The sequence below is a fragment of the Ranitomeya variabilis genome, chromosome 3, assembly GCF_051348905.1.
Source record: "Ranitomeya variabilis isolate aRanVar5 chromosome 3, aRanVar5.hap1, whole genome shotgun sequence".
Taxonomy (NCBI): Eukaryota; Metazoa; Chordata; class Amphibia; order Anura; family Dendrobatidae; genus Ranitomeya; species Ranitomeya variabilis.
Genome location: NC_135234.1, coordinates 261,955,218 through 261,973,332, shown reverse-complemented (window position 1 = coordinate 261,973,332; position 18,115 = coordinate 261,955,218). Strand labels below are relative to the sequence as shown.

The 18,115-nt window shown below is 47.2% G+C and overlaps 1 protein-coding gene across 2 annotated transcripts in view; it reads right to left on the bottom strand.

The window, feature by feature from the left end:
• LOC143815808 (acidic mammalian chitinase-like) overlaps nt 1-18,115 on the bottom strand; it is a 36,222-nt gene that overhangs the window by 13,873 nt on the left and 4,234 nt on the right. For both annotated transcript variants that reach the window (XM_077295424.1, XM_077295422.1), the window contains 6 exons: nt 16,650-16,851; nt 16,433-16,489; nt 16,189-16,354; nt 8,717-8,841; nt 8,402-8,525; nt 5,197-5,382 (listed from right to left, as the gene is read on the bottom strand). In XM_077295424.1, coding sequence (XP_077151539.1) covers nt 5,197-5,382; nt 8,402-8,525; nt 8,717-8,841; nt 16,189-16,354; nt 16,433-16,489; nt 16,650-16,851 — 860 coding nt within the window. The remainder of the gene's footprint in view (nt 1-5,196; nt 5,383-8,401; nt 8,526-8,716; nt 8,842-16,188; nt 16,355-16,432; nt 16,490-16,649; nt 16,852-18,115) is intronic.

The following is an 18,115-nucleotide window of genomic DNA, read 5'->3' as shown; positions in this document are numbered from 1 at the left end:
ATTGTGTGTGGTAATTTGGTGGGGGGGATTATGTGTGGTGATGTGGGGGGCGGGATTATGTGTGGTGATGTGGTGGGGGGCAGGATTATGTGTGGTAATGTGGTGGGGGGGCGGGATTATGTGTGGTGATGTGGTGGGGGGGTGGGATTATGTATGGTAATGTGGTGGGGGGCGGGATTATATGTGGTGATGTAGTGGGGGGTGGGATTATGTGTGGTAACGTGGTGGGGGGCGGGATTATGTGTGGTAATGTGGTGGGGGCAGGATTATGTGTGGTAATGTGGTGAGGGCGGGATTATGTGTGGTAATGTGGTGGGGGGATTATGTGTGGTAATGTCGTGGGGGGTGGGATTGTGTGTGGTAATGTGGTGGGGGGCGGGATTGTGTGTGGTAATGTGGTGGGGGGCGGGATTATGTGTGGTGATGTGGTGGGGGGTGGGATTATGTGTGGTAATGTGGTTGGGGGGCGAGATTATGTGTAGTAATGTGGTGGGGGGCGGGATTATGTGTGGTAATGTGGTGGGGGGAGGGATTATGTGTGGTAATGTGGTGGGGGGGCGGGATTATGTGTGGTGATAGGGTGGGGGGCGGAGCTACTGTGCAGGGGCGGGATTATGTGTGGTGATGTGGTGGGGGTGGGATTATGTGTGGTGATGTGGTGGGGGGCGGGATAATGTGTGGTGATGTGGTGGGGGGTGTGATTATTATTATTATTATTTATTTATATAGCACCATTAATTCCATGGTGCTGTACATGAGAAAGGGGTTACATACAGAGTTATAGATATCATTTACAGTAAACAGGTTTACAGTGACACACTGGTACAGAGGGGAGAGGACCCTGTCCTTGCGGACTTACATTCTATGGGATAGTGGGGAAGAGACAAAAGGTAGGGGTGAGGCGGCGGCTCTGGCGGTGGTGAGGCGGCGGCTCGGTTATTGTAGGCTGTAGGCTTTCCTGAAGAGATAGGTTTTCAGGTTCCGTCTGAAGGATCCGAGGGTGGTGGATAATCGGACGTGTTGAGGCATGGAATTCTAGAGGATGGGGGATATTCGGGAGAAATCTGATTATGTGTGGTGATGTGGTGGGGGGGCAGGATTGTGTGTGGTAATGTGGTGGGGGGCGGGATTATGTGTGGTAATGTGGTGGGGGGTGGGATTGTGTGTGGTAATGTGGTGGGGGGGCGGTATTGTGTGTGGTAATGTGGTGGGGGGGCGGGATTGTGTGTGGTAATTTGGTGGGGGGGATTATGTGTGGTGATGTGGGGGGCGGGATTATGTGTGGTGATGGGGTGGGAGGCGGGATTGTGTGTGGTAATGTGGTGGAGGGGTGGGATTGTGTGTGGTAATGTGGGGGGCGGGATTATGCGGAGTAATGTGGTGGGGGCGGAATTATGTGTGGTGATGTGGTGGGGGGGCGGGATTGTGTGGTAATGTGGTGGGGGCGGGATTATGTGTGGTGATGTGGTGGGGGGGCGGGATTATGTGTGGTAATGTGGTGGGGGGCGAGATTATGTGTGGTAATGTGGTGGGAGGCAGGATTGTGTGTGGTAATGAGGTGTGGGGCGGGATTATGTGTAGTAATGTGGTGGGGGCGGGATTATGTCTGGTGATGTGGTGGGGGGCGGGATTATGTGTGGTAATGTGGTGGGGGGATTGTGTGTGGTAATATGGTGGGGGGATTGTGTGTGGTAATGTGGTGGGGGGCAGGATTATGTGTAGTAATGTGGTGGGGGCGGGATTATGTGTGGTGATGTGGTGAAGGGGCGGGATTATGTGTGGTAATATGGTGGGGGGCGAGATTGTGTGTGGTAATGTGGTGGGGGGGCAGGATTGTGTGTGGTAATGGGGTGGGGGTTGGGATTATGTGTGGTGATGTGGTGGTAGGCGGGATTATGTGTGGTAATGTGGTGGGGGGCGAGATTATGTGTGGTAATGTGGTGGGGGGGCGGGATTGTGTGTGGTAATGTGGTGGGGGGCGGGATTATGTGTGGTAATGTGGTGGGGGCAGGATTGTGTGTGGTAATGTGGGGGCGGGATTGTGTGCGGTGATGTGGTGGGGGGAGGGATTATGTGCGGTGATGTGGTGGATGGATGGATTATGTGTGGTGATGTGGTGGGGGGGTGGGATTATGTGTGGTAATGTGGTGGGGGTGGGATTGTGTGTGGTAATATGGTTGGGGGCGGGATTGTGTGTGGTAATGTGGTGGGGGGGCGGGATTGTGTGTGGTAATGTGGTGGGGGGGCGGGATTGTGTGTGGTAATGTGGTGGGGGTGCGGGATTGTGTGTGGTAATGTGGTGGGGGTGGGATTGTGTGTGATAATGTGGTGGGGGGCGGGACTGTGTGTCGTAATGTGGTGGGGGCGGGATTGTGTGTGGTAATGTGGTGGAGGGGCAGGATTGTATGTGGTGGTGGGGCGGGATTTTGTGTGGTGATGTGGGGGGCGGAGCTACTGTGCAGGGGCGGGATTAGCGAGTAATCACGATTAGTGTTGAGCATTCCGATACCGCAAGTATCGGGTATCGGCCGATATTTGCGGTATCGGAATTCCGATACCGAGATCCGATACTTTTGTTGTATCGGGAATCGGTATCGGGATCGATATAATGTGTAAAATAAAGAATTAAAATAAAAAATATTGATATACTCACCTCTCCGATGCAGCCTGGACCTTACCGAGGGAACCGGCAGCCTTCTTTGCTTAAAATGCGCGCGTTTACTGCCTTCCGTGACGTCACGGCTTCTGATTGGTCGCGTGCCGCCCATGTGACCGCGACGCGACCAATCACAAGCCGTGACGTAATTTTCAGGTCCTGAATGCCTAATTCTAGGCATTCAGGACCTGAAAATTACGTCACGGCTTGTGATTGGTCGCGTGCCGCCCATGTGACCGCGACGCGACCAATCACAAGCCGTGACGTAATTTTCAGGTCCTGAATGCCTAATTCTAGGCATTCAGGACCTGAAAATTAAGTCACGGCTTGTGATTGGTCGTGTCGCGGTCACATGGGCGGCACGCGACCAATCAGAAGCCGTGACGTCACGGAAGGCAGTAAACGCGCGCATTTTAAGCAAAGAAGGCTGCCGGTTCCCTCGGTAAGGTGCAGGCTGCGTCGGAGAGGTGAGTATATCAATATTTTTTATTTTAATTCTTTATTTTACACATTAATATGGATCCCAGGGCCTGAAGGAGAGTTTCCTCTCCTTCAGATCCTGGGAACCATCAGGGATACCGTCCGATACTTGAGTCCCATTGACTTGTATTGGTATCGGGTATCGGTATCGGATTAGATCCGATACTTTGCCGGTATCGGCCGATACTTTCCGATACCGATACTTTCAAGTATCGGACGGTATCGCTCAACACTAATCACGATGCCTCTTATATATATAGATTCTATGAGGGGGCTACATTATACTATATGATGGGGCTACATTATACTATATGAGAGGGCTACATTATTTTCTATGAGGGGGCCACATAATATTCTATAAGGGAGGCTACCCCAACTCCTGCTACATAAGTAAGACATGTACTACCTTATATTGCACCCGGATATTAGCACGTTTTACCACACAATTGGTGGTCTTGTATTTATTTCTATGTAGCTACATAGTGGGCCTAAAGGATGATTTTCTCTGGTGGGCCCAATGTGCTCCAGTCCGATGCTGTCTACAGGCCAGTGGATCGCCCACAGGCACAGGGCAGTGGGGTACTCGGCACCGGGTCGCTCTGTCTCGGTTCTGGGGATGTCACGGTGGCCCGACCCGGTCTGTGGCCCTGCTAAGTGGCGCCCAATTAAAAGGCGGTGTAGTTGAAAGTTTGTCAAGTGTTCGTGACGCCACCTGTGGTGTTCGGTCAGGGTGACCGACGCTGCTTAGGGGTCCGCTGGGGTGGTGTTATGGCAGCTAGATGGAATACCTTCCCGCAGGTGAAGTATGTCTCCAGGGCTTCCCAGTAAGGTAGATGATGATGGTGTAGGTCGCAGTAAATAACGAGGACACAGGGTTGCAGTCTCTTTACCTTTTACTGTAGACTTCAGCATCCACAATCCAGAGCACTGCTAACAGGGCTGGCTGAATCCGGCTGGTCCGAAGGCACATCCAGAATTCCATTTGCAGGTGGAAATCAGTAGCCTTCCTACTTGCGCCTGTGTGTTGTAGTACTTCCCTGCTGAGCACCACGGGATAGTCTGCACAACTGTTGTGTATGTTTCTGATATTCTCTCTCCGTCCCCCAGATGATATGGCTAGGACGCACCCGTTTGACGGGGTAGGCCTGGAGTTAGTTTATAGGGACCCTAGTGACGCCCCTCTCCCACAATTGCCTCCGTTGTCTTCATAGGTGTAAAGGTGAGACAGCCAACCTAGAGTTAACTGCCCTGCCGTTATCTGAAGTAATGCGTAGAGCCTATTACTCCCTCGGTGTTCCGGCCACCGGCTACATGCCTCAGAAGGATGTTGCCACGATCTTAAGGCAAGACTCCTCCTGGTATTATCTCCTTGTGCTGTGATCTCGTTTCTCACTTCTCCACAATATACTTTGCTTCTTGTCCTTTCTTAGGAGGCTGCCGCAATCAGGTGCAGGCGCAGATCCGTAACGCTCTATCTTGTGCTAGGTCACTGTCAGGATCCCACCCCTGACAGGTCCTCCCTTGGTCTCCCCAGTCATCTCTCTCTCTCTCTGACTCGATGTTACCGGGGCCGAGCCCAGTCAGCTTCTCTCCAACTTCCTATCTGACCCAGTTTTACCAGAGTGTGAGGAGTGGCCTAATAGATAGGACCTTTTGCTCCCCCTGGTGGCCAGAGTGTGAAGTGTAGTGTGTGACTGTGATACCTGGTCAGGTGAACTCCTTTAGTGCCATCAGACGTACCATCACTCCCCCTGATGGAAGAGCGACAATACTGCAACGACCAGGACTCTGGGGCGCTGCACTAGCACATAACACCAGGCCAGGACAAGGTGTTATTTTTCTAAAAAGCAGGAATAAATACCAACAGAGTGTAGAGAAAAATAATTTTCCCCTTCCCTCCTCTGAAATCTGTAATTTGGGCAAAATATTAACACAAACAAGGAAATGAAGCCATACAGATACACATTAATTTATAAATTCACACACAACATCCCATAATAGTGACCCTCTGCGCTATTGTGATGCTCTGCCGAAAGTAAAGTAATACTATTGAATCTTACCTCATAGTAGGCCCAGAAACCAGCCTCCCTTGTGTATGGTCCAGCTGATCCTGCTCCAGCCACAGGGATGCCCACATCACACTTGCTAGGATTTGGGTTTCTGAATATTCGGCCATATGTTGGGAATCCAAGAATTAGTTTCTCTGCAGGAGCTCCATTGTTTTTCCAATAATTCATGGCATAATGCTAGGAACAAAGTAACCATATGATGTTTAGGATTACATAGGACAGGGATGTCAAACTCATATACACAGTGGGCCAAAATTAAAAACTTGGACAAAGTCTTGAGCCAACCTTGATATTTATAACATTATTCACAACAAAAAAAGGTTGGGGAGTTATGGTGAGGGGTAAAAAATGGGTTTGGGGGAATCTGCCTATGGTAGGAAGAACCCCAATACTGCAGGAGAAGTTAGGGTTATGGGGATCGTAAACAGCAATAGGAGATTGCAAAAGGTGAGATGACTCTCATATACAAGGAAATATAGGGAAGTAGCGAACACTGAAACAAAGAGTTTGCAGAGTCAAGATGATAGGAAGTGAACAAAATGTTAAGATACAATGGGAAAATATTACAATGTATAAAAAGCAAAACGGAGAATACATGACCAAATAGAATATCAAAATAACTCATGGTATGATTGCATCAGCTCAATGGCATACCTGTGCCTCGATTGTGGAGGAGATAGAGGGTAGTAAGTGCTTTGCGCAATGAGATGTATGAGAGAGCACAAAGGGACTGAGAGCTGATGTAGGAAGAGGAGGGAACTTCCTGCTCATTGGAATCCTGGTCAGGAAATGCGTCATAACTAGGCTGCGCGTTACTACAGGAGTGTTGTAAATAGCCTTGTGTCAACCAGTGAGTGTGCTAGTTCGGAAATGAAGGATATGTAGTATTAGCAGTAGTGTTGAGCATTCCGATACCGCAAGTATCGGGTATCGGCCGATACTTGCGGGTATCGGAATTCCGATACCGAGAGCCGATACTTTTGTGGTATCGGCAATCGGTATCGGGATTAATATCAATGTGTAAAACAAAGAATTAAAATAAAAAATAGGGATATACTCACCTCTCCGGCGGCTCCTGGACTTTACCGCCGTAACCGGGAGCCGTTGTACCTAAGAATGCGCGCTTGAAGGGCCTTAGATGAGGTCACTGCGCTCTGATTGGTCCGTAGCGGTCGCGTGACCGCTACGCGACCAATCACAAAGCAGTGACGTCAACTAAGGTCTTTCAAGCGCTTGAAATACCTTAGGTGACGTCACTGCTTTGTGATTGGTCGCGTAGCGGTCACGCGACCGCTATGGACCAATCAGAGCGCAGTGACCTCATCTAAGGCCCTTCAAGCGTGCATTCATAGGTACAACGGCTCCCGGTTACGGCGGTAAAGTCCAGGCTGCGTCGGAGAGGTGAGTATATCCCTATTTTTTATTTTAATTCTTTCTTTTACACATTGATATGGATCCCAGGGCCTGAAGGAGAGTTTCCTCTCCTTCAGACCCTGGGAACCATACAGGATACCGTCCGATACTTGGTGTCCCATTGACTTGTATTGGTATCGAGTATCGGTATCGGATTAGATCCGATACTTTGCCGGTATCGGCCGATACTTTCCGATACCGATACTTTCAAGAATCGGACGGTATCGCTCAACACTAATTAGCAGTGCATGCGCTGCCTACCAGCCGGCGCCATCTAGCAGACATTTGGTATTTTCTCATGGGCCAAATATAATTACACTATGGTTTAGGTTTGACATCTATGACGTACAGAATTATATAAAGCCTTAAAAACAAGATTAGAAGCGAGATTTAGAATAGTACAATCCATCAGAATTCTGACACACAAAGTGACAAAAAAGTGGTTTACATGCCACACCAGATCCTTTCAGAGCATTTTTGTAGTCTTTATGTAAGCTCCACCAGGTTTTTGGAAAACGGGCGGAGCCTAACAGGGAGACGGACAAGTTCATCATAATTACTCCCCAAAGTGATGTAAATGATGACAGGAGTGTACTCCAGTCAACTACTCAGCACTACTTGGTTGCACAGCAAGTGGAAGATGCACCAAATTTAATGAGAAGGGCACACCTCTTAAAAAATTTGGCGCATATTACGTCATCGGCCTCTTAGTGTTTTAGACACAACTTACATCTCAGTACACAGTTCTGAAAAGTGTTTAGGAAAGGAGTCACAACTAAGAATAATCATAAAATACAGCAGTTCAACTTTCATGTGGTCATAAATCAGCTGAGAGGTAATTAGAGAGAGAAAAATTAGCATTAGAGGCTCTTGTGTCAGAACAGGCTCTCTGAGGGATTCATTCAATCTGTAGCCAGTAATAGACAGTGCAACAAACACTGAGGTGTACAATTTGTAGCCAAAAATATATGAATATAAATAGAAAATATTCTGTCAATTAAATCCATATCCTTTATACTGCTCTAAGGTATATTGATGTCCATCAGAAAAAATAGTGAGGTAATGTGTTGTGAAATCTATCAGATTTTACAAAGAAAAAGAAAAAAATTGTCAATATAGTTCCCTTTAGGTTTCCTCGCTGTTACCTTGCACACATCTGCCGCATTCCTCTATACACACCCGTGTAATTGTGCAAAGGGATCACATGTCACATTAGTGGCCAACCAATCACAGCCCCTGTGATGACATCACTAGTGACTACATACTTCTGCGGCAGCTTATAATTGGTTGGTCTGATCACATGACATCTATATGAGCAACGCATCACTGCACAGGTGTATAGACAGTGGCGGTGAGGGAGCTGAACTCGAGAGCCTGGGACCAAGTACAGCAGAAATCCTAAAGGTTATTATTGCAAAAAGCTTCTAATTAATAAGTTGACCTCAAACTTTTTTCTTTGAAATATTGTAAAGTATAAAAGTCATGAAACAATAAATGTAAAAATAAAGCATCTAATATTTGTAAAATGTATATATTATGTAAGTAATATAGAACATGGACACAGGGCAGTCTGTTCTGTGCAGAAGTCAAGTATTGGACACATTTAGTTCCCAGCAGGCTGAGGATTGCAGTATATTATCCTTATCTATAGTTAGTGATTGACCAGAGGATGAAGAGGATCATCGCAGGGGAGAGGGCTCGGCTGGTCTATTATACACGCACATATGTACATGAAACATTTACAGAAATATTAATAATAAATTAAATAAACTCATTTTCTTACAATGTTAAAGTATACTAAATCTCCGTAGTCTGTGGAACCCTTACACAGGGGGCTGTTGTGTCCAGACTGAGGGTCCCACCCACCATGGAAATCATAAGTCATCACACTGATGAAATCCAGCAATCTATGGAGAAACAAGCAAAGTCATTCCCAATTTCTCTCTCAATGTTGTACAACATGTATCTGTCACACTCATCTTGTGATTTTCTTTTACGCAATGAAAACCACTAAATATGACAGATTGGTCACATTGCAGAAGATTACAGAACCTCAAGAACTTCACTGTAGCGCCTTAGTGTATTTCTCCATACTCACTGTCCGATCTCTGCTATCTCATATCCAGCATCTATGGTGCCTTTTCCTGCAGACACTGCTGCTGTGATTAGGAGCCGTGGAAGACCTGAGGATCTCGCATCTTCATTAAATGCATCAAGCATTTCCTAATAGAGGAAATGGAAAAACACAGTTTAAGGCCCTCTTCCCAAGTCCATTTTTTGTCCATATGCGGTCTGTTTTTTAAGGACCGCAAATACGGACACACGTACACCCACAGTATTCAAAAGTGGTGAGCACATGCCATGTTTTTCACACGGACCATTTTCGTGTGTCCGTATGAAAAACCTGCAGACATCCTTTTTTTAACAGCAGCACAGAGCACTGCACATGTGCACACTGATAACACATAGATGACACTGGAAATGAAAAGCTCCGGCAGCTGGAAAGAGCAGTATAATTAGTGCTTTTCCCAGGTGCTGGGTGCTGATTACAACTATCATCATCCTCGCCTGCTAGGGCCGTATTTAGAGTTTCTGCTGCCCTAGGCACTTTTAGTGCTGCCTCCCCCTTTGGTGAGTATGACACCATGACAGTGACTTTGGCAAGAATCGCTGATGTGAAAGTCGCCTTTTGCAGCAGATCCGGGCAGTTTTTCTGCATCTGCTGCGTAACGGATCACTTACGGCAACACTGCATTCGGCCTCATTCATTCCCTATGGGATTTGCGGCACTTGCCATGATCTGGCAAATGCGGTACCATACCTCCCAACTTTTGAAGAAGGGAAGGAGGTATAAAGTTTGCGGCGCACATAGCGTGCCGCAGCAAATTTTAGGCCACGCCTCTGACCACACCCATTTCACAACTAGTCACACCCATATCCACGTCCCAACCACAGCCATTTAGCACTGCTGATCACACTGCTTCATATACAATAATTATAAACAAAAAATATGGCCACACAGTGCTACATACTGTATAATGGCCACACATGATGCTCCATACTGTATAATGGCCACACATGATGCTCCATACTGTATAATGGCCACACACAGTTCTCCATACTGTATAATGGCCACACATGATGCTCCATGCTGTATAATGGCCACACATGATGCTCCATACTGTATAATGGCCACACACAGTTCTCCATACTGTATAGTGGCCACACAGTGCTCCATACTGTATAATGGCCACACATGAAGCTCAATACTGTATAATGGCCACACATGATGCTCCATCTATATATATAATTGTCTAAGGGTTTTTCTGTCTGTCTGTCCTGGAAATCCCGCGTCTCTGATTGGTCGAGGCCGCCAGGCCTCGACCAATCAGCGACGGGCACAGCATGGCGACAATGATGTCATAAAGGTTGCCTCGACCAATCAGCGACGTGCACAGTCTGCCGCAAATTCGCCTCGACCAATCAGCGACGGGCACAGTATCGACGTAGATGTCATAATGGTTGCCATGGTGAAGATGATGTCATAAAGGTTGCCTCGACCAATCAGCAACGGGCACAGACTGCCGCGAATTCTGGAATCATCATTGTCCATATACTACGGGGACATGCATATTCTAGAATACCCGATGCGTTAGAATCGGGCCACAATCTAGTAGTGTATAATGGCCACACATGATGCTCCATAATGTATAATGGCCACACAGTGCTACATACTGTATAATGGCCACACAGTGCTCCATACTGTATAATGGCCACACATAGTGCTCCATACTGTATAACAGCCACACACAGTTCTCCATCTATACATATAATTGTCTACGGGTTTTTCTGTCTGTCTGTCCTGGAAATCCCGCGTCTCTGATTGGTTGAGGCCGCCAGGCCTCGACCAATCAGCGACGGGCACAGCATGGCGACGATGATGTCATAAAGGTTGCCTCGACCAATCAGCGACGGGCACAGTCTGCCGCGAATTCGTCTCGACCAATCAGCGATGGGCACAGTATCGACGTAGATGTCATAATGGTTGCCATGGCGACGATGATGTCATAAAGGTTGCCTCGACCAATCAGCGACGGGCACAGTCTGCCGCGAATTCGCCTCGACCAATCAGCGACGGGCACAGTATCGACGTAGATGTCATAATGGTTGCCATGGCGACGATGATGTCATAAAGGTTGCCTCGACCAATCAGCGACGGGCACAGTCTGCCGCGAATTCTGGAATCATCATTGTCCATATACTACGGGGACATGCATATTCTAGAATACCCGATGCGTTAGAATCGGGCCACAATCTAGTACTGTATAATGATCCCACATGATGCTCAATACTGTATAATGGCCACACATGATGCTCCATACTGTATAATGACCACACATGATGCTCCATACTGTATAATGGCCATTGGCCACACATGATGCTCCATACTGTATAACGGCAACACATGATGCTCAATACTGTATAATGGCCACACACAGTTCTCCATACTGTATAATGATCCCACGTGATGCTCAATACCGTATAATGACACCCCTCCTGTATGCATGGCTCATCTCCCTCCCATCCCATATACATGGCTCATATCCCCCCTCCTGTATGCATGGCTCATATTTCCCCCCCCGAATGCATGGCTCATATTCCCCCCCCGAATGCATGGCTCATATTCCCCCCTGAATGCATGGCTCATATTCCCCCCCCGTATGCATGGCTCATATTCCCCCCCTGAATGCATGGCTCATCTTCCCCCCCCTGAATGCATGGCTCATATTCCCCCCCCTGAATGCATGGCTTATCTCTCCACCCCCCCGCTCCCGCTCCCATCTTTCATGGCGCTCCGGCTTATGTCCTCCTTCATCCCCCCTCCCCGTCCCTCCGTCCCACATACTTACCTGTTCCTCACCGCGCGGCCGCGCCGACATCCCTCTCGCTCTGACTCCCGGTGCAGCACCTTCTTCCTGCATGAGCGGTCATGTGATACCGCTCATTAAGGTCATGAATATGCGCATATTCATGACCTTAATGATCGGTACCACGTGACCGCTCATTCAGGACGAGCTTTGTACGCGGAGACCAGGCAGCAAGGTGAGTATCGTCTTCAAGGAGGGGAGGTGGGAGGTGGGCGGCCGGGGGGAGGGCGTGAGGGGGCGCGGGGGGGGCGGGGGGATTGTTCGGTCGGGAGGTGACCCAGGAAAAAAAAAACAAACCTTGCTCAGGTGCCGCCCCCTGCATTGTCCCCGCCCTAGGCACGTGCCCTCAAGTGCCTAGTGGCAAATACGGCCCTGCCTGCTATCTCTGCGGTCAGTGAGACTAGGCGACATGGATGACAGTTGTAGTCAGCAGCCGCCACCTGGGAATAGCATGCATTAAATAAATAATAAATAATGAAATAAAAAAATGGCGTGGAGCCTCCTTTTATTTTAAATCCAGTGTAGACAAGCAGACAGCTGCAAGATTCCATTATCAGCCTGGGATGGCCCATAGTTATTGGCTTGTCCCGAGCCAAAAAATAGAAACCCACAGCCACCCAGGAATTGGCACATCATATGAGATGTGCCAATTTTGTCTCTTTACCCGAATCATCCAGGGGCCCTGGTGCTGTGACAGTCGAGGTAATATAGGAATTTGATGACAGCTTTGATTTCTCAAAAATAAATGGTTACTACATTTTTCTAATATATGGGTAAAGGAGGGTAATTGTCAGGGTATGTGACTTTTCTCTGTGTTTATTTCTTTTCATTATGGGGTTAGACACCTCTTCATTCCTAACCACCGGACTGACTAACCCCAAAACCAGCACCACGGCAATCGGGAAGAGCCAAGGTTAAGCTCCAGAATCTAATGGAATTGCCATTTCTGGGGCGGCTGATGGCTGGTGTTATTCATCTGGGAAGGGGCCAATATCCATTTCAGCACACAGCTGTTTGCTTAGCCTTTGCTGCTTATTAAAAAAAGGGGGAACCCCACATAATTTTTTTAGGGTCTCCCCTTTTTAGTAGCCAGCAAAAGCTAAGCAGACAGCTGGGAGCTGTTCTTAATATGCTGGAAAGCTTCATGGATATTGGCCCTTTCCCAGAATAATAGCACCAGCCCCCAGCTATCTGCTTTCCCTCAGCTGGGTTTTAAAAACATTTTTTGTTATTCATATATTTATTTTTGTGCTAAATACAAGTAAAGAAAACTATGCACACAATGCACTGATTATATATCTCACTGAGAAATATCTATGTATTTATCCATCTGTATATCTCTATCTTTGCACACCTCACACCTAATACCTAATCATCTGTTGTTTGCATAGGTGGATTATAAGGAGGCCAATCTTAGCTACCACCTGGAGCCCAACGCTACGGGGGGGGGGGGGGGGGAGGGATCATCAGGTTGCCCTCATCATAATATTTTAGAGGCGCACATATCCAGGCAGGGAGCATTCCTGCCAACAATACAGAATGGCAGCTCCAGCGAAGATCCCATCGCCTCTAATGTGACGTGTCAGTGTGATGATGTCATCAGTTGGCGCCAGCACAATGACGTAATCACACTAGCATGTACACAATTGTCAGTAGAACTGGAGCCTCGGAGACCACTACCAAGTACCGCCACTGGAGTCCATCATGTGCAGAATCTGGCATGGTATTGTGGCTTCCAATTATAATGTGTGAACAGAGCCTAAGGGTTAGGTGAAAATGCTTTGTTTTCATAATGCGCCTTCAAAGGAGTCTTTTCAGTCATTCCTGTGGTGGTGTAGTAGTGGTGAAAGCAATGATCTGCTCCCTGACACTCAAAAGGGGTTAAGGTGTATTTCTGAAAGTGAAATCCTCTGAGCTGCAGTTTAGCCTAGGGTTAACTGTAACAGCCGGCCCAGTAGAGGGAGGAGGGAAAGATTGTTAGTAACATGCTCAGGAAGTGATAGTCAGTGAGTTGTGAGCAGTGACAAGCAGCAGACTCAGGTCAGGGGCTGCTAAGGATAAAGGGGCCTAGAACCTTGGGGCAGTGGATTCTTAACATCCTTTCTTCAAGAGTTCCCTTTTTGCTGGCCTTGGAACCTCTAAATAGACGTCGGGGCCTGGGGGGCACGTTCTGCTGGCGAAGCAGCAAGAATAATTGGACTCAAACTCTCAGAGGCAGAGTGAGTTAGAATCCATATATACTGCTACAAAAGGAGAAGATTCCCTAGGGCTAGAGAAGATAGTTAAAGGGATGCTCTACCTATACCAATAACCAGGGCTGACGTTGTGTCCGGTACCTGTGGGAAAGAATGCTACCTTGTTGGGCCTTATCCTCTACATCTGACTGTACATACAGCTTGTCATCAAGTAAACGTATAATTGTTTTTATGAATCTCATGTCCCCTGGCTTAATTGCTGACTTGGTTCCAGAAGAGGGATTGCTGGAGTCAGAAGAGACCTAAGGGCCAGAAGTAAAGGTACCTTCACACGAAACGACTTTGTAACGATATCGCTAGCGATCCGTGACGTTGCAGCGTCCTGGCTAGCGATATCGTTTAGTTTGACACGCAGCAGCGATCAGGATCCTGCTGTGATGTCGCTGGTCGCTGAATAAAGTTCAGAACTTTATTTGGTCGTCCGATCGCCGTGTATCGTTGTGTTTGACAGCAAAAGCAACGATACCAGCGATATTTTACACTGGTAACCAGGGTAAACATCGGGTTACTAAGCGCAGGGCCGCACTTAGTAACCCGATGTTTACCCTGGTTACCAGCGTAAAATGTAAAAAAAACAAACAGTACATACTTACATGCGTCCCCCGCCGTCTGCTTCCCACACTGACTGAGCGCCGCAAAGTGAAAGCACAGCACAGCGGTGATGTCACCGCTGTGCCCCGCTACTGCCGGCGCTCAGTCAGTGCAGGAAGCGGACGCCGGGGGACGCATGTAAGTATGTACTGTTTGTTTTTTTTACATTTTACGCTGGTAACCAGGGTAAACATCGGGTTACTAAGCGCGGCCCTGCGCTTAGCAACCCGATGTTTACCCGGGGACCTCGGCATCGTTGGTCGCTGGAGAGCGGTCTGTGTGACAGCTCTCCAGCGATCAAACAGCGACGCTGCAGCGATCGGCATCGTTGTCGCTATCGCTGCAGCGTCGCTTCATGTTAAGGTACCTTAAGTGGAAAGCACCACAAACACAGCAGCACATTGGGACGGGGACACCCTTATCTGTAAGGTGCCAGAGCGAGTGAGAACTGAAGCTCGCACACGACTACCTTGGTTGGGCATCAGACAGTAACTAATACTTTCGAGTCTTTGCTCTATACTTTCAAGTATATACAGTATAAAGTGTGGCTTCTAAATATAGCCACCCAAAGAATGTGCATGTTTGTTTTGACATTGTTAATGTTTATTTTTTGCAGCACTTCTGAGGCACTTTTTCAAGCAGATTCCAAGCAGAATACCCCTGAAAAAGATGTTTTGTGTGTAAGGAGATAGACCGGACCTCGGGTACCTGCATTCCGGTCCAGAACTAGAAAGGCTGCATCCTCTGTTCCTGGGGGGAATCTTGAGTGGGACTTACCTTCCCCTGCTGCATGAGGGAAGCAGGAGAGAGACGGGGCTTCCTGGTGACAGGAGGGAGCCAGAAAAGGGCGAGCAGCAACAGGGAGATAAAAGGAGAAAGTACGCAAAGCAGAGCAGTTTGGGGCCAGAGCAGCACGCAGAGCAGTGAGTGGCGCGCTTGGTCTCCTTTGCCCTCAGAGGGTACTGGCGCTGTAGCAAGTTGCATAGAAAGAGCCCTGTCACATGCAGAGACAAGCATGTACAGTAGCACGCCAGAGAGAGAGACCACTGCAGAGCCGTGCAGAGTGGAGCAGAGCCGTGCAGAACAGAGGTGTGCAGAGCCGTGCAGACAGAGCGGAGCCGAGCGGGTGCCGCAGCACACATAGAGAGGAGTGCTCCGGTCAGGAGAACCAGCGCCAAAGCAACCAGCATCGCCTGCAGCCAACAGCGGGGACCGGGTAGAGCAGGACGTGTGGTGTGTGCCTAGTGAAAGCCAGAGAGTACTAGGTGCTGTACACGACGTGACCGTGAGTACCGCACAAGCGTTGCCCCCAAGAGAGATCACACAAGGGAGTGAGACTTGCACCCTGACGTGGGGAGAGAATAGTTGTCCTGACCGTCTGTTACCTGACTACCCTCCATTTGAGATAGTTAATGAGCCACATTGGGCTCGCACCAGAATGTGGCCCGTGCCTTTAATAGCCACATTAGTATATGGACTAGGCCCAGTGGAAGGTAAACCTGTTAACCCTTGCTCTGCCTCCCGTCCGTCACTGCATCCCACGTTCCTGCTTGATATCTTACATGTGCACATAGCCTTATGGAACCCAGGTGAAAACTGACTGATCCTATTTTAGGATTTGCTGAGATCCATTTGAAATAAAACCTATCATGCTGTCTATCATTTTATATGCAGCGTACTCCATGATATGCCATATATACGTATGGTGTCTAATGGAGCATGTAAAGCAATGCACGGAGTCTTCATACCAAGCGGACAACAGATTTATATCAGCAGATCTGACGGAGAGTCCCAACCTTTATCAGTATAGTAAATCTCTGCTTATCCTCTGGAGGGCTGCCTCGAGATCCTGGGTACTCAATATCGAGGTCAATTCCATCAAAGTTATATTTGCGGAGATATGCAATCACTGATTTAATGAAAATTGACCGGTTACCAGGATTAGCAACCATATCAATGAACCTAAATGTCAGAGATGAAAGAGTTATAAAGAAGTTCTATGACTTTAGCACCCATATACATGTATGTGCATTTCCTTACCTCTGTGTCCCAAAGTTCCAACCTCCAATTGCCAATAATGTCACAAGTTTGGTATTGCTGAAAGAAGTGAACAAAAGCAAATCATAACATCATGTGTTTGGTTTATACAGAATATAAGAGGCGGCTTGGCCTTGTAAAGCCTATAAGACAAAAATAAAACCAGGAGTGAATTATTCTCAACAATGGACAGTATGAAAGCTTGTGAGTAAATACTAACATCTTCTTTAGGTCGTTAAACTGTGTGTATAGGACATCATCATTCCACTCATAAGGTGCAATCTTATGCTCATTCATGGTGGCAAAGGCATATACGAGATGAGTGCAGAGCTGCGGTTCAACATCCCCTGGCATGAACTTTCCCTGGTCAGGCCGGTACTGCGACCAGTTAGTAAAGTAACAAACCAGTTTGTAGGTAGAACCTGAAAAAGTATAAAAACATTAATTTTATATTGAATGCAATGTAGTTTTGAATTTCATAATTAATTTTACCATATAATCAACTGAAAAATGGGAACAAATATTCAAGTATACAATATATAATGTGCATGAACATAGATACAAAGGGAAAAACATAAGAAACAAAATAAAGAAACTAAAATTATATACATCAGGGAGAACAAAAACGTCATACTTATTATTGAAATACAATCATATAAGAATACCTGCAACATAAAGAGCTGAATAAATGGAGCTTAAATGAATATTGCAGGACCTTGTAAGGCCACGAAGCTCATATGGACAGGAGTGCAATGTAACTTTAGTGGAGGTGTGCAGAGAGATAAGTGGCCATTTCGTGGCCAGGACTAGATTTCACCATTACATATGATAATCATAAATCAGTTTTCTAGATACACTTGTGATCAAAGATACTAACGGTAACCTCTCCACAGGTCTATATTCCAAACCAACAGATCGTAATAGCCTATTGCATTATGACAGTTTCCACCCCAAGAATATGAAAAGATCCATACCCAAATCCCAATTACACAGAGTCTCCAAAATTGTTTCTAACCCTATACTAAGAGAGACCAGGACCCTCGAAATGAAATCCAAATTTCGTGAGAGAGGTTATCCTACCTCTACTCTAGATACCGCCACTCATGGCACAACTGACAGGGGTACCTCCGCTACTCAACGCATACCTTTCGTTCACCAGTATCATCCATCAGCATACAAGATCCATAGAACTATTCGCCAACACTGGCATATTTTACAAACAGCGTACCCCACAATTAAGGAGTTTCAACAACCATTCTTGCCCTGTTTTAAAAGACCACGTAACCTCCGTGACAACCTCATCAAAGCAGACATTGGTCCCTCACCCCCACCATATACACAACGTTTTTTGAGCAGCCCCAAGACAGGGACATTACCCTGTTTGAACTGTAATTAGTGCAATAATGTACTCAAAGGTGATACCATCCACCATCCACACACTGGCAGACGATACCACATTGATAATTTCTTCACTTGTGATACCAACTTTGCCGTATATTTGATCAAGTGCCCCTGCGGCCTGTTGTAGGTGGGCGAGACTACTCAATCAGTCAAAGACCGAATATCGAAACATAAATCGACAATTAGATGCCAAAATCTTTTACTCCCCATACCTGCTCATTTTGCCGAGAAAAATCACAATGTATCTCAACTTAAGTTTCAAATCATAGAACAAGTAACACCTCC